The 24,949-nt window shown below is 38.4% G+C and overlaps 1 protein-coding gene across 2 annotated transcripts in view; it reads right to left on the bottom strand.

Annotated features, from left to right (window-relative positions):
• Positions 1 to 24,949, bottom strand: part of LOC115045888 (copine-9) — a 103,837-nt gene that overhangs the window by 75,758 nt on the left and 3,130 nt on the right. For both annotated transcript variants that reach the window (XM_029505846.1, XM_029505847.1), the window contains exon 3: positions 8,539 to 8,585. In XM_029505846.1, coding sequence (XP_029361706.1) covers positions 8,539 to 8,585 — 47 coding nt within the window. The remainder of the gene's footprint in view (positions 1 to 8,538; positions 8,586 to 24,949) is intronic.

The raw sequence follows: 24,949 nt of genomic DNA, 5'->3' as shown, positions 1-24,949 counted from the left end.
CAGTGCACATAATCCACACTTTCATTTGCATCCCCATCTACTGCAGGTGCAAGGGTGTTGTTGGTGAAGGGAATTCCCTTCTTAGCAGGAGAGATGTTTTAGATAGTTCTGGGGGCATTAGGACACCATGGACGGCTAATGAGTGGTTTGTGGCAACCCAAAATTTGTCTAAACCTCTAAGAAGCAACACTTTCGGAATCAGAAACATACTGGTGTACAGCCCAGGCCAAAATGACACAAGAGGATTTGTGATTGCAGGTTGTCTGCTGTGTGCAAATTGTGTTGATCTATGCAAAGTTTACTTTCACTGTGTGTCGAAAATTTATGTAATAAGATCTAATCTGAATTTGAATAAATGCCCCATTAATAGTCCAAAAGTAGATTTGTTTGAAAGCAGTATGTTTTAGCACTTATGCAGAAAATTGCTGTAATAGCGGTAACAGGGACTGCAGCTGCAGGAACCAGCTCAAAGATCACTAAAGGTCACTAATAGGTGGGCTGAATCAACTGGTCAAATGCTGCTCTCCACAACCAAGGAGGATGTGACAAATACAGCGATTCCTTGAATGGCCTCCCTCGAGTCCCATGATAAAATGTCAGTTCAGTAGAAACAAATATCTTCACATACAGGTAGAAAAATTATAGTTTAGTCTCTAGAGGCAATTTTACTCTCCATTAAAAAGGGACTTGGATGAATTTATCATAGTCATCTGTTTAGACTTAAGAGACATAAATGAGGTTGAACGGCTCTGAGTGAGGTGAATAAATCAGTATGGAGGAAAACTTGAAGTCTGCAATTAGAAAATGGAAAGCTACACATTTGATTATACTTTCTAAAATTAAACACTTTAAAATGCATGTTTTCAAGGAAGCTTTGATATGTATTTTTACTGTGTTTTGTTTCTCTGACAGCTGTTCACTCAGATTGTGAACATGCTGGTGCACTTCTGCACCTCAGGGCACATCCTTCTACTAACATGGAGAAGGTGATTACCAAATGATATCCTTCAATAAAACAATGATCTCAAAATAATGAGATCAAAGAGTTCCAGCATGAAGTCTTTACTTCTAGATGTTTGGTAACAGAGCTCAGCAGCAGAGCAGCCATCTACAATTATCTAAGTGGCCAGCTGGGAAGAAGTTACAATAGTTTCCTCAGTGTCCTTCTTGTGTCCCTGCACTGTGCTGTCTCCTGTAAACTGTTTAATTCAAACTAGGCAAAAGGGCAAAGAATATAATATAGTTATATAATATAAAATAGTTTTTTTTTTTTTGTGTGTTTGTTTCCTCAAGGATGACATTGATGCCCTCAGGGAGACCATTATAAACTGCATCTATCTAAACGAGGAACCTGGGGATTTGGAGCATTAATATGGTCAATAGTAGCAAAAAAGTTTGCCTAATATCAATATAGTCTTTGGAAGTCTTTGCTTTTATGTCAGTCATGTGGTCATATTTTTCTAATTTTGTAATTCAGTGACCGTAAGTGTGGCACACTCAGGGAGGGGAGGAAGAATAAAAATCACAGATGGACTGCTGTTATACTAAAGCAAATGATGGTTCTCAAAAGGTTTGATAAAATTAAAAAAGTGGATGCTGCGAGATCGAAAAATGCCATGTTTAAGATTTTCTTTTTTTCTTTTCTAAGACTATAGCAGATATCAACACTCTGGCCACGACTCTCGATTTACAAAACAAGAGAGACTCCCGTCAGCAACTTCTCTGACGTCCACATCATCCTTGAGGGGCTGGTGGTGCTGTGTGACCTGGAGAACGTGCCCCTTGCAAGAGCAATGCTGGTTGGCCTTTTTTATGCTTTAAACATGAACCATTGACGGTGACCAAGCAGTCACTTGGTGACATATTACATATTAAATTAAATTACATATTACATATTACAAAATCTGAAACATTTTTACAAAGCTTGAGACAAATTTACATTTTGAAAAACAAAATAATAAAATATGAAACACTTTTACAAACAGAAGACAAATTCACAAGTCCTGAAACAAACCAGAAAAGGAATGTCCCAACTTCTTGTTCTTCTTCTTCTTTGAGGTTTTAAGGCAGCTGGCATTGTTGCATTACTGCCACCTACTAGCAATAATTGTATCTATTACTTAAATTCTCCTTAACAACCCTGTTCTGAAGAGAAATTCAAATAAATATCTCCAACCTTGGCCTCTCTCACTACACTCACTAATTCGTTTAAGACCTGTCCCTTTCAGTCCAACTTTTTGTGTCATCATTTTCCATCTTTCCTTTCCATATCGCCTACAATTAATAATAGCATGCTCTATTGTTTCAGCTTGTTGACAGATATCGCACACACCAGTTGGATGTTTTCCAGTGATATAACGTGTCCCCTTTAAATTACTTTATACAACCGGTAGTTCCGACCAAGTAATTTATTTGGACAAGAGACATTCCATGAGTGCTGATATAGAGTACAACAGCACTGGGACAGTTTCCAGATATTATCACTCCGCGGTACAAGCGTTCGCATAACTGTGGGCACAGGTGAGATGGTTTATATGAACAGACACAAACTACGATGTCAATTTTGATTCAAAGATAATCTGTCACATAAAATACATATATAAGCAAAACCTTATTTCACAAGGTTGAAAGCTCGTTACAAAGTTACCGGCCGGAACCAGTGGAGCAACATGCTGTCTGATCGAGCTGTGAACTCATCTGAAACACACATCATGCCACCAAAGTATTTGTCAACAGACTCTTATTCTAGTGGTTGTACATAAATGGGAACAATCAGATCAATGAAAATTATACAAAGTGGCTGTAATATGCAGACATAGAGTAGCAAGCTTGTGTGTAGGAAATGTTTATGTGTTGCCTGGCAACAGCAGTATCTCCCTTCCAGTTGTAGAACTATTTGTGTTGGTGGAGCCAAATTAATGATTAAATAAACAGTAACAAATCATAATCTCTTGTCGCTTATTACTGTAAACTAAAATAATGTGCTTGTAGAAATAGTGGCGATATCACACTCGAGGTCATGCTGTTGTGATTATCTGCGGCCTTGTTCTTATGACCGAATCACACCAGTGCTGATATTTAGCACGACAGCACTCCCTCTTAAGTGTCCTATTCTAATTCTACTCATCCTTACCACTGGTCTTCTATTTCCTCTTCTGTATCTTTCAATATCCAATCTACTTTGTATTGTAAAAAGTGTACATGTTCCTATCAAAAGTTTTTGTATGTAAGAAAAATGTAAAAACAGTATGGATAACAATGAATAGCACTCGAGTGATGTTTTGCCGGTTTTGTATGGAGGACCAAAAGGGACAGAATGAAATACATAAATAAATCTTTAAATAATTACTTAAATGTGTCATTCATTAATTAAAATGGGAAATAAATAATTAGACGTGTTGTTATTTAATTAAAAATACCTGTTAATCTCATGTAAATATATATACAGTGGTGCCTCAGTTTTCGAACGCCTCAGCCCTTGACCAACTCGACCCTCAACCAAAATTTTCGAGAAAAATTTGCCTTCACTTTCGACCGAATTTCAGCTTTCAAACGGCCCGCGTCAAGCCAAGAGAGCATTCAGGCAGCCGAGCGCAGCTGAGTCAAGCCAAACCGCGTGCGTTCTTTCTCATTCAGAATTCAAAACGAACAGACCTACGACCAGCGCTCTACTAAGTTTTTATTACTTTGTGTACTTTGTGCTTTTTTTTGGTTTTCAAACCCTTCATTATGTCTCCCGAGAAACCAGCTGAGAAAGGGAAGGTGAAAAGGAAGACAACATTTACTACTATTGAATTGAAAAAAGAGATAATAAGTAAACACGAGAGTGGTGCTTGTGTCTCTGATCTCGCTAACCAGTGATTTTAGGACAACATGTTTAGGACTAAATTGCTGGTTAGATACACATTTTATTGAAAAAAAGTGGACTTTTCATATGGGCCAGAACGGATTAATGAGTTTACCATTATTTCTTATGGGAAAAATTAATTCAGACTTCGACCACCAACCTGGAACGGATTAAGTTCGAAAGCTGAGGCACCACTGTATATAATTATTTCACTATGTATTTAATTATTTAATGGTCCTGTTCCAGCGCTTCATGAGTTAATTTCATCTTTCAAACTCACCCATCAAAGTCAGTGGACAAGACTAACGCAAATCAAGTCTAAACGATCGCTTTGTTCAGAAGCCTGGAAGTCTTTGCAGCTATGGACTGTAGTATGTGGAAGTGGGACCTGCTGACCCAGAGCATGTAGCGTGTAAAGCAGAGGAATTTATTGAAGTTCATGTCCGCAAATATAGACGTACTCCACTGCTTCAGACACAAACACACACACAAGGACTGGGATGTTTGGCATTTAACATACCGACTGCAGTTCTGGAGCACCAACTTCTTTCTGTTAAACCAGCTTGTCAATGAAGACTATCAGGAGGTGCATGCAATAAAGCGAGCGGTCTGAGGTATTTACTCAAAATGAGTTTTCAGTTTATGAAGTGCTGGTCTTGTCCAGATATTACGCCTAGTCTAACATTACTCGTTGTTGATGTTTTGGGTTTTTTTTGCAAGAGGTGTGTGTGTTCCAGGTAAGAATATGGCCACGATGTATAATGTTCATCCTACCTGGGATTATTTCTCCCTAACGATCGGCTCATTCTACATTATACACCGGGGCCATATTATTACCTGGAACACACCTCTTGCATGTGGCATGTGGCAGGTGGCAAACACGTGAGCCACTTAACACGGTTTTGTTTTTCGTGTGGTCGGTCTTTACAGTTTTTAAATGGTGCAGACCAGACAGAATGTGTTTGTCACAAAACAGGCAAAATATCACTCATTCCCTATCCATAATTATGATTATTATATTCAAATGTTGGTAAACTGTTGTTTTATTTAACACTTTTGTACATACAGGAACAAATGTACATTTACTTTTTAGTGTTTGAATATATTTTATTTTATTTTCCTAGAAAGCAAAAATTTCATTGAATCAATGTTGATATATGGTCAGAAAGGTAGACTTTTGGTTAAGGTTGAAAAATTAACAACAGATCAACCTTCTAATAATTTATTGTTGAAAATATGTCATTGAATCAACATTGAATAATGGTTGAATGATTGAAATTCCAACATTGAATCAATATTTTTTCAACGATGCTGTCTTGATGTGCAGAACTGGGTCAGACCATTTAGGGGGCTGTTTTATGGGTGTTAGAGTTCATAAAATTGTGATAACGTTTCATATTAATGGGCATATTTACAGCATTGTTAGCTGCCCAGGTTAAGCTCTTAGCACACAAAGTTAGCTTAACGTTTTAAATGTGTGTCTGTTTAGAGCAGAATTTTGTGATTCATAAAATGTCTGAAATAACATTCAATCATGTTTGATGATCATTAAAAATGTTTAAGCAAACTGTCCACACTGTATGTATTACTTTTTAATCTTTCAGCTGCATCCAGACAGATTGACCACAAGCTGTCCACCTCGAGTTCAGGGACACTGTCAAAAATTGGCTTAGATGCTCCTGATCGAGAGGGAGGGTTGAGGGGGACTCCATTGGAAAATTAGGGTAGCCCACAACCCCCAATGGATTATTTTAATAGTTCTGTTGTTCAATTCAAATCAAATCAAATCAAATCAGATTTATTTGTATAGCGCCAAATCATAACAAAGTTACATCAAGGCACTTTACATATAGAGCAGGTCTAGACCAAACTCTTTATAAATTTATTTAAAGAGACCCAACAGATCCCCCGATGAGCAAGCACTTGGCAACAGTGGCAATTCAGTTCAACTTCAATTCAGCAACTTCAATTCAGTTGTTACTGTTGTTTCAGAAGTTTTCAGAACAAATGTAAAGATCAAAACAATGTGCTCTGATATTTGTTATGGTAATTCAAATGTTAAAATGTTATATTTCATGCTTCAAATTAAAGCAGACAATGGTAATTTTGAACTAAAATAACATTTGTAACTAAAGGCAATTTCCCCTCAGGGATCAATAAAGTATTTCTGATTCTGATTCTGATGAAATGACATTGAACTCCAACTGGCCGTGTCCTTCCTGTTATCATTTCCAGCACAAGTTGGGACATTCTCTTTCTGCTTGTTTCCGGACTTGTAAAGTTGTCTCAGAATTTGTAAAAGTGTTTCTCATTTTGTTAATTTGTTTTCCGAAATGTAAATTTGTCTCAAGCTTTGTAAAAGTTTTTCAGATTTTGCAATGCTGGTTTGCACCTCTCGGCCACCGTAGATACCCATCAAAGCTACATCCTCGAGTTTATTCAAGAGCTACTGATGGAATAGGAGTGTGATGGACTGTCAAGAAAGGCCCAAAGCTTGAAAACTAAGTGCTTCAGTGAGGAGAATAATTCTTGGATTTAAAAGAAAAAAAAAATGTCCGCCTTGCGAATGTTCTTTGGACAAAATATAGTTCTATACCTCAAGGAAGATAGTAAATTTCCATCAGCTATTTTATAGGTATATATCCAATGCAGTGTTTGCTGTTCTTGATGTCATTTTTGTATTTTTGAACTTATTTGAACATTGCTTACATCCATCTCAAGCGAGTGTCATTGGACTGCAAAATAAAATATCAACAGTTAAAAAAAAAAGCAAAAAACTTGTTGATGCTACATATTATCAGGTTTGAGAAGTCCATTGAGTTCGCCTACCAATAGAATGAGAGTAGCATGGCTTTCCCTCTCAATCAAACTAACAACACTAGCCAATCAGAAGTAGAATGGGGGTGGGTCTTGGAATACTTAGCTGAGCAGCAGGTGATGCTGCATTCTAAACAACTTGAGAAAAAAATAGCTCTGAGTTGTCTAGTTGTCAAGTTTAATTAAATGGTTGCTAATCGAATGATTCCTAAAATTAATTAGCTTGGCTGAGTTTCATATTCAGCATTATCATCTGTAACTTATGCCCCTTTTCATCCGCCCCCCCCCCCCCCCCCCCAGAAAAAGTCAGGCTCAGGATGTTTTTGTTTTTTTTTTGCTTTGTTTTTACTTAAAGCCCTGCATATGACTGAGTTGCATATTTGCACATTCAAATCACTGTTCATGTTTTAAAACTGTTTAAAACATCATTGTTGATTCTTGTCACTGTAGTTCTAAGACATTTTATTTAGATTTAAATCTTAATTTAGGGTTGGGGTTAGGGTTAGTTTTTTTTTTTTGTATATTACAGTATTATGTTTATTAGTGTATTAGTGAACAATAAATAAACAAAAATAATTGACTCAGAATGAGGGGACAAGATAGTCCAGTAAAATTATCAAATTGTGTTGAATTATTAAAATTGGGCTAAAATTGTTATTAAAAAGTTTAATAAAAAAAAATACAAATTTAAAAGATGTAAATTCATACATAAAAAAAGAATCCATAACTCAGATTATACACATTACACATTATAAAGGAATATCAAACATGATAGTATGTTGAACTAGTACAATGAAGTAGGGCAGATCAATACAGGTTATAAATTTAAAACATTAATTTCAAGTTAAGGTTATTTTTTCAGTTTTTATATTTTTACAATTATATAAATGAACAAGGCTGGCATTTAAAATGAAAGTCACAGTTACTTTGTGAACACAAAGTAATTAAAAAAACATTGAGAATTGACATTATGAAGAAGACTGGTTAGACTTTACTGGTTGCAGGTAGCACATGGGAAGGAGAACACTAAACACTAAACTACACATCCTGCTAAAACTGTTGCAACTTCTAGCCATTTTTTCAGTTCTTAATTAAGTGGCCCCACATCAATTTTGTAACAGACTTCATGAAAGCCACTGTGTCAAAAGCAAGCAAAGGGTTTTTTTTTTTTTTTTTTTTTTCAAACACACCAACCTGCTCAGGATGTTGATATGTGTGGCTGGCAACAAGATGTGTAGTCTGCTGATTGCAAGTCCATGCCGTGTTTTTTGATTAAACTCTGTCATGCCATGAATCTGGCATGAAAAATGTTTGAGGTTCCCTGAAGTGAGTAGATCAGAAGGCGCCCTGACATATCAGGGTTGAATTCGCAAATCAAAGACTACGCTAACCGATGGCAGGAAAGCAGATTAAAATTAGGTCAGGAGATAACATGTAAATGTGTCTGAGCGGAAGAGAACAAAAAAGGCAAGAAATTTAGAGACAGTAATGAATAGAGGGTCATGTGACCCCTTCTTGAAGAAGAAGGTATATGGAGCAGATAGTGCTTTTGAGGAACAGCCCCTTTTCTTCTCTTGGATGTGTGACATGATGTGAAGTCTCTTTGGCTTCAGAAAGCTAATACAATATAATATTGTATTATATTGATATTTATTTATACTTTAAACTGAATCCTTATTTTTCTAACCAACCTGAGTCCCTTTCTGACACTTGTTAGACATTTTAATTTTTTTGGCAACAAAGTTCTCAGGGGTTCACAGTGAGCTCACTTCTTGCACTAGAATTCTTTAATACAAGGCACTGATGCTATACACTGACAACTAGACAGAAATATCGGACATGGATATTAGAGAAGTGAAAGTTTCTTAACTCACCTCCCTCCACTCCTTGGTTCCTACAGCCTGCAAATACAGGACGACCACTGCAAAGAAAGAGATAGAGAAGAAGCCGAAGGGAGAGCACAAAGACAACAGAAAAAGGTATTACATTTCAGTGAATAACCTGATGGTTTTTACCTATTGACTCTTGCAGCATCTGACTGATCTTGAAAGAAAATATTTATATGACCCACATCCATTTGCATTTCATCTGGTGGTGCTAGAAGCACAGTTAGCAACGCTGCAGTTAAAAGATGAAAATGTCTGCCTCCTGTAGCAATCTCTGTAATTACAAGGAAGTAGAATTGCTGTGTATTACGTTTTACTATTCAGAACACATGCAAAATCAAAGTCTTGGTCCATCAGGAAAAGAGCTGATTTTTTTTTTTTTTCTTTTCAGCGAGTGTTTTAATTCAAGAGCTCACCAGAGGCTGCAGTAATTAAGAGTTCCGTGTGCTGGGAACAAAAGACATCATCAAGTGACATCACACACAAATTACCAAAATTTCCCATTTCCTGGCTGAGAATTGCTCCCTGGCCGTAACAACATAGATAGATTAATACTTAAATAATCCCAAAGGAAATTTAAGGCATCCAGTAACTTAGTCAGAAACCTACATAGCACCCACCTATAGCAGACACACATCACCCACATATTATTATAATTTATATAGCTATAATGGAATATATATCTCTTATTCCTTAATATATATTACTTTCTGTGCAGAGTTTGCATGTTCTCCCCATGTCTGTGTGGGTTTCCTGCTATCATCCAAAGACATGCATGTCCAGGTTAACCGGAGATTCTAAATTGACGTAGGTGTGAATGCAAGCGTGAGTGGTTGTTCGTCTGTTTGTATTTGTGTTGGCCCTACGATGGACTGGCGACCTGTCCACGGTGTACCCTGCCCCTCGCTCAATGTGAGCTGGGATTGGCTCCAGCAGCCCTGCGACCCAGAAATGGAAAAAGCGATTGAAGATGAGTGAGTGATATATATTCTTTAAGGACAGCTCTAGTGCTGATATATATATTATAATATATTAGAAAACCAGAAGCATTTAGGGCAGAGAATTTAGTTGTTTTTTTTTTGTTTTCTTTTTTTTTTCAGGGGCGGGGGGCAACGGGCAATGTTTTTTTCCGTTTCACACCTCCTTTTCTGTTAAAAAGTTGAGTGGTCCTAGGAACAACGGACCTCCTTAGTCTGTAGAGCATGACAGAGGCAGACATCTGCCACTGAACATGCTCTTCTGCCGGACCACCGAGCCATCTTTCCTAATCAACCTGTGCAGATGCCCATCATCCTTCTTTTTAATGCTGCCACCCCAGCACACAATAGTATAAAAGAGGACACTGGCCACGACAGACTGGTAGAACATAGCAAGGAGCTTTCTGCAGACATTGAATGACCTCAGAATGATGGCCTGCTCTGACCTTTCCTGTAGAGGGCATCTGTGTTTGTTTGCTGGCCAGTTCAGTTTATTGTACAGTGATTTACATGTTGTGACCACCTCTATGTTGACCCTGTCATCAACACTGGCAGCAGGGGGAGCATGGACCTCCTGAAGTCCACCACCGTCTCTTTGGTCTTAGTGGTATTCAGGTGGAGATGGTTAAGCCTGCACAGTTGTCCACCAGGCATCTGTATTCCTCCTACCCACCTTTTATATATCCCACAATTGCAGTGTCATCTGAGAACTGCTGCATGTGGTATGTTTCTGACTTGTAGCAGGAATCATGTGTACAGAGTGAACAGGACTGGTGCAAGCACAGTTCCCTAAGGACAGCTCTAGTGCTGCCAAGTATAGTATCAGAGAGCTAGTCCTAACGAACTGCCTCACAAAATGTGGTCTCTCAGTCAGGTAGACCGTAGAAGACCATACATCGTAGTAGTAGACCTTAGACCGTTGACGCAAGAGCGACAGGCCTGAAGTCATTCAGCACACTGGGATTAGGCTTTGAAGAGACAGGGATGAGGCATGAGGATTTCCCCAGCACAGGGACTTTGCTTTGTCAGAGGCTTACGTTGAAGGCTCCCCCAGTTCAACAAGGTACTGCTGTTAATATAATTTGACCCCCTAGTGCAGTTTTTAATTCAGAATGAATGCAAAACAAAACATCTCCACATTAAATTTTGATATTTTTCCATTCAATGTGAATCCTACTCTGCGTGGGTACACCGGTTTCCTCCCAACGTCAAAAGACATGCATGTTTGGGTTAATTGGTGACTCTAAACTCTATATATATATATATATATATATATACATACATATATATATACACATGGTAATGGGGAACAGGTGAACACAATCAGGGTGGGAAAGAGAGTTAGACTGACACAAGAGGAAGGGCAAAACAATGATACCAGGAATTTAAAAATAAAACAGGAAATGACGAGACAACACTGACACAAGACAGCACCAAGTTTTAGGACATGACAAGTAATCCCCACTCAGACCCAAGTCTGACCAGTCTTATGAGAAACCAGTGCTTGCAAAAAGTTCCTAGGTATGTATTGAATATGCACAAGCCAGCACTGGGGGAATAAACAAGTTGTTGCTCCTGCATTCTAAATGAAAGCGATTGTTGAACTAATCTTAAAATGTATTCAAATTATGAGTTTCTTGAAAGAGAAACACATCAAATGACAAATGCAATGTGTCATTTCTATGGTACAGGTTTGAGTTGGAGGCAAATTTGTGGTTTGAGAATTTGCAACAATCGGTGTAACTGTGTAACTTGCTGTATGATTCCTATTCAAGTTTAGAAGACATGAAGTAATTAATTGATATTGAGTGATAACATAAAGATGTGCATTAATAAGAAAACAAACAACACTTACTAAATGCTCTAATCAGATGGATTAATACTATAATTTATGTTAAGATGGGTCCTATCAGTCAAGTTTGGTGCTAATGGACCTGGAACTGTTTGGACTAGCACATGATTAAACTCACATTTTTCCTCCTAATGAACAATTAACAGAGTGGCAATAATAGCGTAGCAGCATCAGGAGAGAACCTTTGGGCCAAGATGTTTCTGGGAGAAAAAAATTCTTGCTATTTTGGACATATCGTCATACAATTGAAAGTCTGCAAAGCTGGTTGAAAAGGTTTTGTAAGTCTGAGAAGGAGGAAATTATCAATTGTTGAATAAAATGTTGCCATCCAATTAAATTACAGAAAACATGTCAAATACAAAAAAGGGATTCAATGTGTTGGTATATATTCACAGCCTAATGCTGCTTCTGCCTCCACACCTGAACCTAAAAATGGCAGAGATTATGTCCCAGTATCTAATACCTCTTTGTTTCCTCAAGGTTACAGAGTGACATCTCTGAGTGGTGGTCTCATCAATGTTGGCCATGTGGGATGAACCTGACTTGCCTGCTTTATGGAAAGCTACTGGGAATGGAAAAGGACCAACTGGTCAGCCGTGGTGCGACCAAATCATGAGGAGATTTGCTGTCACTCCAAACTCTCTTCAAGACTCCAACCCTAAGTGGAACCTAGGTGACTGAACATGAATGGAAGTGAACTGAACATAAATCCCATTAAGCTGTCATATCCAGCTCAGCAATGTACAGTTAAGACATCACTACAGTGGCACAGAGAAAAGAAACTTCCTAAAATAAGTCAATGCCTATAAATGTACAAAACACTGATTTGGCAATACGCACAATATATTAAAGCTATATAACCAAATAACTACTGCCAATTTTCACAGACAACATTTGAACCCGCTGTCACTATTATAGTGCAATTTCCAAATCTTGAATTCACCAAGTTAATGTGAAATAATAATAGTTACAATACACTCCATCACATTAGAAATGAAAAATATTTTTGATATTTCTTCATGACATTATTGCTGTTAAATTGTTAGAGGAAGCAGTTCAGCATGTTCAGAAAGTTTCCAGGACAAGTATTTATGACAGTAATGGCTTGACTGCTGTGGATTGAAGTCATGTTAGCCCAAAGCTGAAAACTTGACTCAGTCTGTCAGCACCTTCACTGCTTCATACATATACATATATATATGGCTTCTCTCTGGAGGTTTAGTGACAACCAGTCAGAGAATCAGAGGAGAGCATTTGAGCCTATTATCTGATTGGATGAGCAGGTAACAGACTGTAGCCTGCAGATGTAGCCATTCAGACTCACCAATGATTGTGATGGTCAGTCATTGCTGAAATGAGCTCAAGAAAGCTGAAGAAAGCTGAACAGAGCTGTAAATCACTGACCAAGCTATCTCTGTGTGGAGCTACAACCTGGAGCCTTAGCCCTGGTTCTCTTCCAAACCTCTGGATCAATTGGTGGCATTTGAACAACCATCTGAGGTTTTGCAACAATAAGGTTAAAGATGCCTCCACCTCATTCTCCTTGGCCGGCAGAATGGATCAGTACAGGACCAGTGTAGATTACAGCCAGCCAGTGCAAAGCTTCAGAAACCAAGACCATTACCCTTAATGGAACTATACTTTACGTTCAAGGATCTTATTGTTCTTTCAGTTCTTTAAAATTTTCAGTCCACACCAAGCCACGATAATAGTATTATCAGTAAACAGTATTTTATAAATATGAAACATAAAATGCAACAATCTGTGGAAGAATTCATTAAAAGGGATTAAAACCAAAACACTAACATGGCTCAAATAAAACTAGTCAGGTAAACTCGACCAGCTCACTTTCTGAACGAAAACTTTCTGCATTTCCCTATGGACTGAGCACACTCCTCTCTCTTCTCTCCTCCTTCTACTCTACTACTCAAACTGGAAGAAGTTCTTGTTCAGCTTTAGCAGAAGCTAGTTTTTAAAGTTCTGTGAAGTAATTCTTTCCCGTCTTGGAGTGAAGATTAGCTCAGCTGCAAGTCTAGAAAAATATTAAAAAGCCAAAAATAACTTCATTACATGAAAGTACCTAAATCACACTGTGTAGTTTGTATCTTCCCTATGAGTCACTTTAAAACCATAGCAGATGCGGAATATTTAGAACAGGACAAGGAACACACTCTCACAACCACAACTGCTATGCCATAACAAAACATTACCTCCTACCTGCTGATGACTCACAGTCATCAAGCTTGCACCACAAAATGAATGTACACAAAGTATCACCTAGTGTAGTGTGTAAAGCTAAATAAACGTGACTTGCCAACTTTGCAAGAGCCTGCAGAGCCTCATCACCAATTCAAGTCACATTATTATATCTACTTTAAAATACTCCTGGATTGGTAGGAATGGGGTGACCATCTCGCCTACAGATTTTAATGTAATGCAACATCCGTGCATGTGGATAAAAACTGTCAGTACTCAACTGGCAAATGATGTTACATAAGAGAAGTGGGATGGTTCATATGGGAGCCTGATAGCGCTTTAGATAGTGGTGGATAGAAATAAAAGAGCCAGATAAATCTTGTGCAAGAGCTTCAGAAGATGCACAATGACAATATTAAGCAGACCAAAGATTACCTGTTTTCACTGTTGTAAACTTTTAATGAGCCTATGTCTGGTTATTTCACTCAGTATTTAAGAACTGAAATCATATTAGATTTAATATCTAAATCTGAGAGAAAGCAGCAGGAATTGAGGGGGGCTCACAGTTACAGTTAAACAGAGAGAAAAGTAGCATATTAATCCCATTATTTTTCTTATCTTAGTCTAAAAGAATATATGATACAGATCTGTTTGTCTCTCTGACCAAATTAAAGAAATCAATTTTCTTTTTATAAACACATAACCTTATCAGGATTTTGATTGTACTTAGCTGCTGCAGTTCAAATGGAGAGGAATTTTACCAGCTCAGGAAATACATCAGGTTTTTGCATCATGATAAACTCAGTGCAGTTAATGTCACAGATGCCTGGAATATGTTGATATCCAGTGCTGACTGGGCTATATGAGACTGTGCAAAGGGTCAGCATATGTTTTCAGCTGACTGATGGAGATGCAGAGCTTCCTATTTATCTGAATCTTTGTTTAAAAAAATCCATCATCAAAAAAGTAACACCTCCTCCAAAACACTGACTGACGCAGCATGTATGAAAAGTTTCCAAAAAAGGCTTATATAACTTCTTCCCATGTGGAGGGAAAACATTGGTGTAAATCATGATTGGTTGTTTGATTTGATTGTTGTGCTGTGATGACACAGCTGCTTTAACACCTGAATTTATGTAAAGGTATATCAAAAAATAAATTATTTGTGTTTTTGTTCCCAAGGAGATGCTAAATTAAGTGGAGATGACTAATTTGACTATAGCACATGAAATAGATGGAAATTTGGGTATGTTGCAAATCTGGCCATAATGGTCAATATTAATGAAAACCTAATATAACAGATTTTCCTGTCTCAGGAGATAGAGAGTTTTATTAATGCCACAAAATTATTTTTAGTGTCCTGACTCTAACACCAGCTATTATAACTATTATATAGTGTAACTCTAGTTTCCTTCCACCATCCAAAGACATGTATGTTTAGATTAATTAGTGACTCTAAATTGTCTGTAGGTTTGAGTGTGAGTGTGAGTGGTTGTTTGTCTCTGCCCCTGTGATGGACTGGTGACCTGTCCAGGGTGTACCCCGCCCTTACCCAGTGTGAGCTGGGACTGGCTCACAACCCAGAAACAGATAAGCCAAAAAAAAAAAAAAAACAGCAGCAAAAACCTGATTCACTAGCTCCAAATATTGGAAAGTTTTTGAACACTGAAGGCATTATTTTACATTTACATTATAGTGATTTAAAAAAAAAAAATCATTCTGATGAAAAGCTGATTACTGATTTGAGAGGAAGGCAAAAAACAAAACAACACACACAAAAAAGGCAAATCCTGTCACAGGCCAAAAATGAGACAAATAACCAATTTTTTGCTATTTTGGGCCGCAACTCATTCAAGAAAAAGACAGCATGCTCCATTGAACTTAGTTCCCTACAATATTTACCTTTTCACAGAGAAGACTGCCACAAACTGTAAGTCCAGCTACTTTTGGACATGTGTCCCAAGTACAAAAGAACCTCTGTTTGTTTCTTGTCTAGCTGTCTTTCCTCTCCCTTGTTCCTGGATCCTCTCTCGATAGCTTGAGTTTCAAGTTAGCATCAGCTGCTAACTTGACGGCAATGCCATAACACAACAAACTCAAGGGAAAAAAAAAGGAAATGCACTTAGCCCTGCAGCTCTGGACTCTGAACACTACACTAGGACAAAGCATAAGAAAGGACAGTTGCTTGTTCAAGAACTGGCCAATCTAGTATAAAACAAGCACTTTTAATCTTTGCACGTACAAATGTGGATTTTTGTTATTCTCTCTGTTAGGCATTCTTGTATGTGTTGGTTAGCCACACCAGGAGATGATACTGACTTTTGTATGTGCACACATACTTTAGCACATCATTAGCACTGCATGTAGCTCTCACCCATTTAACCCAGGCACCCTGCAACTAGCCTTAAAAATGGATCACACGAGACAGTAAAATGTGGCTTTCGAGTGTGCAAAGAGAAAGAGCAGGAAGCTGCAAATATGTTGTCTCTCGTGCATTTCCCTTCTGCTCTCAGCGCTTCTATTTATTCATGTGCCTTTTAAAACATCAATAGTACAATCATTGTTTGCTACCCAGCGTTTCTTCCATTTAGACTGAAGCACACATTGATGACACAGTTATACATCCTCCTTGTTTGGCCAGCTGCAGAGAGGCATCAGATCATTTTATGGCAGAATAAGAGAAAATTAACTTTAATTTACATGAGGAGCAGGCAACATGATACAGTATTCCCATGGACAAACTCTTGAGTCATTCATAAATTTGATGAGGGGAGTTGCATCAGAGTCTTGCCTTGGTATCATGGTGCATTATTGTACAAAAGCTCGCAAGCTCACAAGGTTGAGAAATGAAAACTCTGGGAAAAAAAAGTTACATAACTTTTTGTCACTATACTCTGGTGGAAAACCAAATGAGGGCCAAGGCTGTGAAGTCTATATACCTTAAATTCTAACAGAAACTTTTTATGTGGGAAATTTGTTAAACATGCACTTCTAAAATGTGTATGGGAGCACCACAGCTAGTTACAAATATGCCTCCTTGTTATAATAAGCATAATAATTGCAAGTTATACCACATTCATTTACAGTCTGTTCTGCTAGCGTGCATAGTTTTCCATTAGATTTTTTTGAGATATTCGAGATGTCTTTGAATATATCTTCCCTTCTGTCAAATATATTTAACTATAATCAAAGAAACTGTATACGAAACAGTGTTGTGTCAAATACCAAGCACGTGCACATGATGGACTCCAAACCTGCAGAGGGCGACCACACACAAAAGTGTTGGTGGAACCTAAAACTCTCAGGAAATGCTCCAATGGGGACCATATTCACCTGCGCACTCACTGGAAAGGCATGGCATGAAAAGTTTGGCTGTTTCTCAGTTAGCTCTCATCTGCTCCCGGTAACAAGTCATGATCACAGCTCCTGATTGATTAGAAGACGCAACTGGTAACAAAACAACTTTGATTGTGGAGGTGTTGAAGTCATGCTTCTCTGTGTTTGGTTAACTTTGACTGGCTTAGTAAATACAATGCCAATTAAGTTTAATTATTTTGTTTATGCTAATTTAATCTTGTATACTTTATTGAAACTTAGTTAAGTATGATATTACTTTAGGTTTCAGTTTAATAACCATTTTGAGATCCGAAGTTAATTTGAATTGTTTGAGTAACATTAACATTTATTGTTGAGAAAAGCTTTAAGGGAAAGTGCTTATTGGTGATTGTTTGTTTAATTTAAGATTAATTCATTTCTTTTCTGTTTATGTTGAAGGCTATCAACCTACTCTATTCCATTCCATCCCAGTATTTGTTTGTCCATCCAAACCATCAAACCAAATCTATCTTTAAGAAAATAAAAACTATAGAATATGAACTGAGTTGTCCTTTGCATCCCTCAATTAATCAAGCAGTTTTTCAAATTTGTTCTCCATTGCAGATGTCATGCAGAGGTTCTATAATTTTTTTTCAGAACCAAAGAACCCAACTAATGCTTGCAGAGGAGGCACTGACTGTTATTCACTGCTCCCATTTAAATGCAGTGGAGAAATCCGAAAGATCCAGCTACTGCAGATGATAAAAGATGCTTTTGAGACAATATGGTAACAAGTTCATGAGGCAACCAAACCTAGGAGACCCAGACATAGACAATTTCCAGCATGGGACACTCCCCCCCCCCCCCCCCCCCCCCCCCCCCCCCCCCCCAAGCACACCCTAGTACCCAGCCTCTAGCCTCCCTTCCTCCACCGGATGATCCCTTTTTATAGACCTGTTAGGTGGCACCTAACACCAGGCACATTCCATTTCATCACACACCTGTGAAGGTGTGTGTGTTTTCCATACTTACACATACATATACATTTATATATGCCTAAATGTGTCTACAGTGAATAGTAATTCAGTAAATGATATCATTACTTAATTTAATATTAATACTCATCGTGAGACTGCTACCAGCTCGTAACGGCACTCTGTCGTTACATTCCACTATCAGATCAGATTAGATAAATATTAAAATTAACTTCCACTGTTGTTAAATTGAGCACAGAGGTTTTTGGCGAGATGAGCTACGGTCTGTCTGGAGAAGCATAAGTGGTTTATATGGCCGAGACGCCATACCAGGATAGGAGCACCTGTCAGAAATAAAAATAAAACATTTGCTTTGTGACAACACAATTCCCAGCAGACCATACCACCTGATGTATACGAACAAAGATTTCACATCAGGAAATTGTGAAAGCGCAGGAGCAGCATGTCTCTGTAGACTCAGTCTACCAATTACCCTACTTCTTTGTCTTTGTTTTTCTCTCTCAAAAATATTTGAGTGATGGGAAGAATGAACACAGAAAAACTGGTTCAGAGGCATTTCTGCTGTGTGTTAAGATATAGATTGTGTTTGGCTTTAAAATCCACACAAGTGTGGCACTAAATGAATTTTAAGTGTCACAGCACAAACTGACACAATATGATTTTTATTTGTCATTATAGATGCCATATGAACCCCAGTGCTGTGGCTTCTGTGACGTGTTTTCTTTGTGGAACAGAAAAGACATAAAATTTGCCAAGCAGCAGCACAAATGTTCCTATTTTGCTGGGGGCACTCTATTAGAAACACTATACAGCTGGATCTTCAGTTATTCTTGGCTTGGAGCCACAGGATTTCGGGAACTTTCCTGTGAGAATCAACAAATATCTGAAGATTTGCCCTCTGCACATTCATGCTACTGATCTCCTGTTACCCCACATCCCAAAGGTGCTTGATGGGATTCAGGTCTGAAGACTAAGGAGGCCACTGAAGTTTGTGACCAGTTTGAGATGACATTTGTATTGACAGATGGAGAAAGGTGTCAAGAAAATACTTCTCACATCCTTACACCATTGACACCACCCTATTGACTATTGACACAAGGCAAGTTGGTGATATGGATTGCAGAATGAGATCTCATTAGACCAGGCTACATTTTTCCAGTTGTCCACTCTAAGATTTCTGCTCTTGGCTCAGTATGTGACACTCTGTGACACTGTCTTGTGGTTTTCTGAGTTACTGTAGCTTTCCTGTCAGTTGTCTGGATTTTCTTCTGACCTCTCGCTTCAACACAAGGTGTCCACAGAGGTGTTGCTGGCTAGATTGTTTTTGTTTCCCGCCATTCTGACTAAAATTTGTTGTGTCTGAAAATCCCCTTCTCTCCCAAAGAGACGTAATTTTGCGTCTTGGCATATGCTCGCACACAGTCACCTAAGACTGTGCAGTGTGCCTTCAATGCAAAATTTGTTTGCCAGTTGGTGAAGTTTTTCCAAAATTTGCATGCCATGTGCATGGCTCAACCTGAAAACAGAACAAAAATAAAACATTACATATAAAATCTTGATCTGTTTCTATACATTCTGTGAAAATTTGAGGTTATTTAAACAAGAATTGTCAAAATTATTGGCCTGTGAAATTATGTCAATTTTTTTGGGATACCCTGTACCCTGCACTAATTACTTTGGTGAACACAGCAGATTCTGATGTCTGACTATATTCCAATTCTTAGTTTTTTCTGTTATTGCTGCCTCATCCCTTCTTTTTTTCACTTTGTTACCAAACCAGACTCCTCTCAAGCTGTTGACCCACTTATTGATTGCTACTAATTAAATCTGGATGATATCGAAGTAATTAACTCACCTTCATCTCTGAAGTTGACAGCATCTTTTTGATCTGATTGTACATTTGGTTTTTATATTATGCTCTTTGTAATCGGTAACTTCCTGTGAGCACTGTTATGCATTAGGCCCTCATTAAATCTGGATAATCTAATTAGCATGAGGTGGAAAAACATCTGAGTCAATCAATCTCGGCTCTCCTGTGTGGCACCCACACAGTTCATGACCGTACATATTTCTGGTCACTTACTGTCATCTCATTCTTTCCATGTAAAGGGTTGGAATCCAATCTATGAAAATGTGTGGAATACCAGTGCATTCTGATGTCCATTGCAAAAATACTTCCGTGTAAATGGAAACAACAGCAGCTCTCATCACTTCTTAAATATTTTGATGAAATTAAAATGACATATTTCAGTTCGATGTGTTCAGAAATGTGAGTTGGAATGTTTCCTGGGCAGCAGTGAACAGGTCATCCAGGTTCCACGTTGATTGATTGGCAGTTCTTTTTTTTTTCTACATGGAAAGATAAGTGGCAGTTTGCATCTACTCAGTATGGAGTTAAAGGCTGATAGGATGCCTGCTGTAATCCTGTTAGGGGTAATATCAAACTCATTATTGTGAAAATTATTCCACCACTTTAATGTTAAAAAATAATCCACCAGCGGATTCACTTGCTTGTTTTGATGGCTGAAATATTGTTTTCTGGGGTCATAGCACTGAATCACGGGGATGACACCATAAAGTTGACCTTTGACTATTTGTGAACAAAATAAAATTTATGCGATTAGACGACTTTGCATTTCATGAGAATGGATGAAGGGACTGATGACCCAGAAACATAATTCTTGCATTGCTGGCTGGTTTCTGGAGCAGAGACATAAAAAGGGGACAGTGAGTGGCAGAGCCTAGGAGAGATCCGGTGTAACTTGACAAAAAAAGAATCTCATAAGACTATAAATTAGCAAGTATCAGACACCCCAGGAGCTCTGTAGCAGTTGCAGATGCATCCATGACATAGGTAAACTTTACATTTAATAAAAATGTATCACCGGATGCTGTGAGATTGCGAGACCATGTGAGAATTTGAATCCTTCCATAGCGGCCCTATGGAAGGATTCAAAATCTTTTCTTTGGATTGCATCTTCGGGTCCTCCAGATCACACAGAATTTTACTCAGGGCATTTAAAATAAAAAAATATCCCCAGAGTGGAGGACCTGGAAAGCTTCATTGACACTATCAGCGGTGCGTCACAGAGTTTCCTGCAAGGCCAACTCCTCCAACGACACACAGGATCTCATTACCACAGAGGTCTCTGTGCTCAAGTCTATTAATAAAAAAATTAATCTGTTCAGCTTGCTGCCCCAAGAGATCAATGATCTCAAACTGAAACTGGAGTTCTCACATCAGCAGATCAATGACCTGCAGAGAGACAAGCCAAGCTTCGAACTGACGTTTCCTCCCTTACAGCAGAAGTTGACTTGCTCAAAAAAAGAAAATTCTAAAAGAAACTGTCCTTGTCATACAATCCTGGAGTATGTGGGACAATCTTCTCAGGGAGCTTCCCAGAGAGCTCCTTGGACAATCCAGAGGTGAGGCCCTGATTAAGAATTTTACGTCATCCACTCTCAAACTTCCTGTAACTGTAAAAATCATCACATTCCACCTTCCTAACCCTAAGCTTAGCCTGAAAAGGAAACATCTTTTGGGATGAACAGCCAATTCTAGAGAGGCAGGAAGTGTTGTACCCGATCCTGAAGGAACACTGACAGAGAGGAAAGAGGACTGCACTGTGGACAAATTGTACATTGACATAAGCTGTACTGGGATGCCAGCATCACCCCTTTTTTGAAGGGATAAGTACAATGAAAATATCAACTTGGCTTAAAAAAGTCATTATATATATATATATATTTACACATTTACAATCCAACACTCACTTCCAGAGTCCATTCAAATCAATGATTGTCACCCAATTAAAATCAGTGATCACACCAGTGTCCCTCTACCTTCAAACAGAATCCATCCTGGAACCATTCCCCACTTGGTGCTTTAACACCTCATTACTAAGGAATCTAGAATTTGACTTGTTAATAAGGACAAAAGCAAATGAGTCTCCAAATTTAACTGAACAGGCCATAATCGGAGGCAAAACTACAATTTATTCCTCTTACAAGAAAAAGCAGGAACAACAGGCTGAAGAAAAAAACATGTATAAAAAAAACAAAAGAAATAAACATTGAGGATAAGATTAGAGAACTAACAGAACAATATGCAACAAAACTGCACAAACAATAATGGCCCCAACTACAAAATGCAAAATTACAATAGAAAATAACTTAAAAAAAACAAAAAAACAACAACAACTCAGATACCAAAATTTAGAACCTAACAAATCAGGCAAATTTCTTGCAAAAACTCCAATGCAACAATGCTGCCATTCAGGACCAGGATCGATCACCCCAGGAAATTATATCTTCTATAAAACCCTATGTTCACCAAAAAACAACCCAATACTCAGGTATAAATATCTCACCTATATTTATCAAATCTACTCCACCTGAACTTTGATGCACTCCTGAAGACAATCTGTGATCTGGACACTGAAGCAATCTTCTTATCACTCCTTTGGGGCATATAGCTACAAACCACAAATCAACTTGTTAGTCTCCATGATCCCATTCAAACCCACAGCAAATTGGTTCCAGAAGTTAGATTCCACTATTATAAAATTCCACACAATGAGCAAAAATTACTCTAGCTACCCTTGAAATAAATAAATGCGAAGGAGGATTGGATGAACCGAATTTCATGAATGACTACTTGGAAAATCAGCTTCAATATATCACTAAATGGATGAATCCAAATGCAGATTACAGCTCTTAAACTTGAAAAGATAGAATGTTACAAAATCAGAATCTCTGACCTCCCCTCTCCCTCAAGCTGCTACTGCTTCAAAACCCCATGACTGCCTCCAGCTCTACAGACCACAGAACCAGAGCTGAGTTGTTCTTTCATTCTATCACCATGTATCCTATCTTTGATTCAGTTGTCTCTGGGGACACCTTCACCTATCTGGGCTCCCATATCTCCAAAGAGCCGCACAGAAATCCTTTAGAATTGCATGAATTTCATAATCTTGAATGAGGTGTTAGGAAAAGGACAGGATCCTTCACTCCATTAGTCCCTACCAGTATCACCTGCTTCACCTGCTTCCCTCCCCCTGTCCATCTTTCCACATATTTTCTACCTTCCCCCCTTTATATAAATATATGTAAAATCATTCATTTATTCATCTTCTACCACGTATCCATTTGCAGGGGTGCTGGAGCCAATCCCAGCTCACATTAGGTGAGGACGGGGTAAACCCTGGACAGGTTGCCAGTCCATCGTAGGGCCAACACACAGAGCTGCCATGATGCCCCCAATCAGCATGGCAGCTTTTTTCTCCAATTATTGGAGAAAAAAATTACTCCCAAAATGTACTGCTTTTTCATGTCCTCTCTAAAATCCTTAATTTTCAATCGCTAACAGTGTCTCTTAATTACATCTTCCAGGTGTGATGAACATGGCAACAGGCAGTGACTGCTCTTCACGCCTGTTTACGGTGGACTGACAGAGGCAGACAATAATGCACCATCCCACCTTGCTGGGCTGCTCTCACATCTGTAGCCAGACAGTATCAGCACGAATCTCACTCCTCAACTCCTCACCAGCCCAGGTGAGGAGTTAGACAGCTGTTCTCTCCAGCTATGATATGTGCAACGTTTACAGACTGACAATCTGGCTGATTAATTACGATATCTGCCTCAGAAAGAAGAACCCTGCAACTTGTCAAATGTACCACACTGCATCCCTCCTCACAATCTCCTAGTAAAATCAGGAAGCCTCAGTGTCAGGAGGGCAAATGTGTAGGCAACTGCCCTGTGTGTGATTTTCTTTACTCAGGTCTTTGTGGTTTCATTTTAAATGCAGTCAGTGTTGTTTCCAACTAAAATGTTTCCTTACTTATTTGTTGTATCTGCCATGCCTTTCGTTATAATAACTATTCAGTGACAGCATGTCAGGGCAGCTTCAGTCCAGCTCTGCTCTGCATTACATAAAGCTTCAATCTGGTGCCTAATAAAAAATCTATTGTAACATTCCCTTAAATTTGATTAATAATGTTTTCCAGTTGCATTGGAAGGAAAGAAAGGTCACACCAGCATCTTCCACATTTTCTGCTTATCTCCTGTCACTCACAATCATCATCATTAATTTCTTCCCAGTCCAGCACTTTTGTCAGCTAAACACCAACTTTTTATTTTCCTCTGGAAGATTTTTTCTTTTGAAAATTAAATTAATATCTCCGCCCTCATGTTCTGTCAGTGTGGCGGCATGGGGGTTATCATTGTTGCCTCACAATAAAAAGGTCATGGGTTTGGTTCCCATGCCCAGGGCATGGTGTGCATATTTTTTCACTGCTTGTTAAACACATTCATAGACTAATGTTTGTCCATGCATTGTGAGATATCTTTGTGGGGGGGGTCTGAGAGCGACAAAAGCTAATGCTAACTGAGCAGCCAACTTTCACACAAAATTAGCTCCAATTATACACTAACCTAACATGGAGAGATGTTTCCAGCCACCAGTCCAGTTTTAGGAAGCACAGTCACAAACTCCACTTCATGAGTTGCAGCGTTGAAAAACAGCCAGAAGAACATTGTGATTTCACAGTGAAGTTGACCTTTGCACTTGACTTAATCAAATTTCCTCTGAGTGTTCCTAATAGATCACAGAATGTGAGGTCACAGTGTCCTTGACCTATGACCTGCTGTTGTTTGCTTTGATATATTCAAATTAAAGAGTGAAGAAACCTGTATTAGGAGGTAACGGTGACCTTGGCCTTTGATAACTAAAGGTTCCCCCCAAATGGGGCAATTGTTTAATGGCAGTCCCGGCTGTAACAGTGTGAAGGGATAATAAAAATAATGATACTACAAATAATAACAAGGATATACATCTATATATATGTCACAGTGGGAAATCTCTCCAGCTTCAACACATCCAGCACCTTCAGTATTAAATTTAGTTTCAGAAACATGTTCAATATTTGCATGAAACTGAAAGTTAGTTAATATCCACTGAATGTTGGCAGAGGAAAGAACGGAAATTAATTCCATTAGCCATAGTCAATCTGTGGTCTTTGGCTCTGAGGGAGCATTACAGTGGAAAGAGGAGAGGAAAATGG

Source organism: Echeneis naucrates, chromosome 7 (genome assembly GCF_900963305.1).
Source record: "Echeneis naucrates chromosome 7, fEcheNa1.1, whole genome shotgun sequence".
NCBI classification, from domain to species: Eukaryota; Metazoa; Chordata; class Actinopteri; order Carangiformes; family Echeneidae; genus Echeneis; species Echeneis naucrates.
This window is presented reverse-complemented; position numbering and strand designations above follow the sequence as displayed.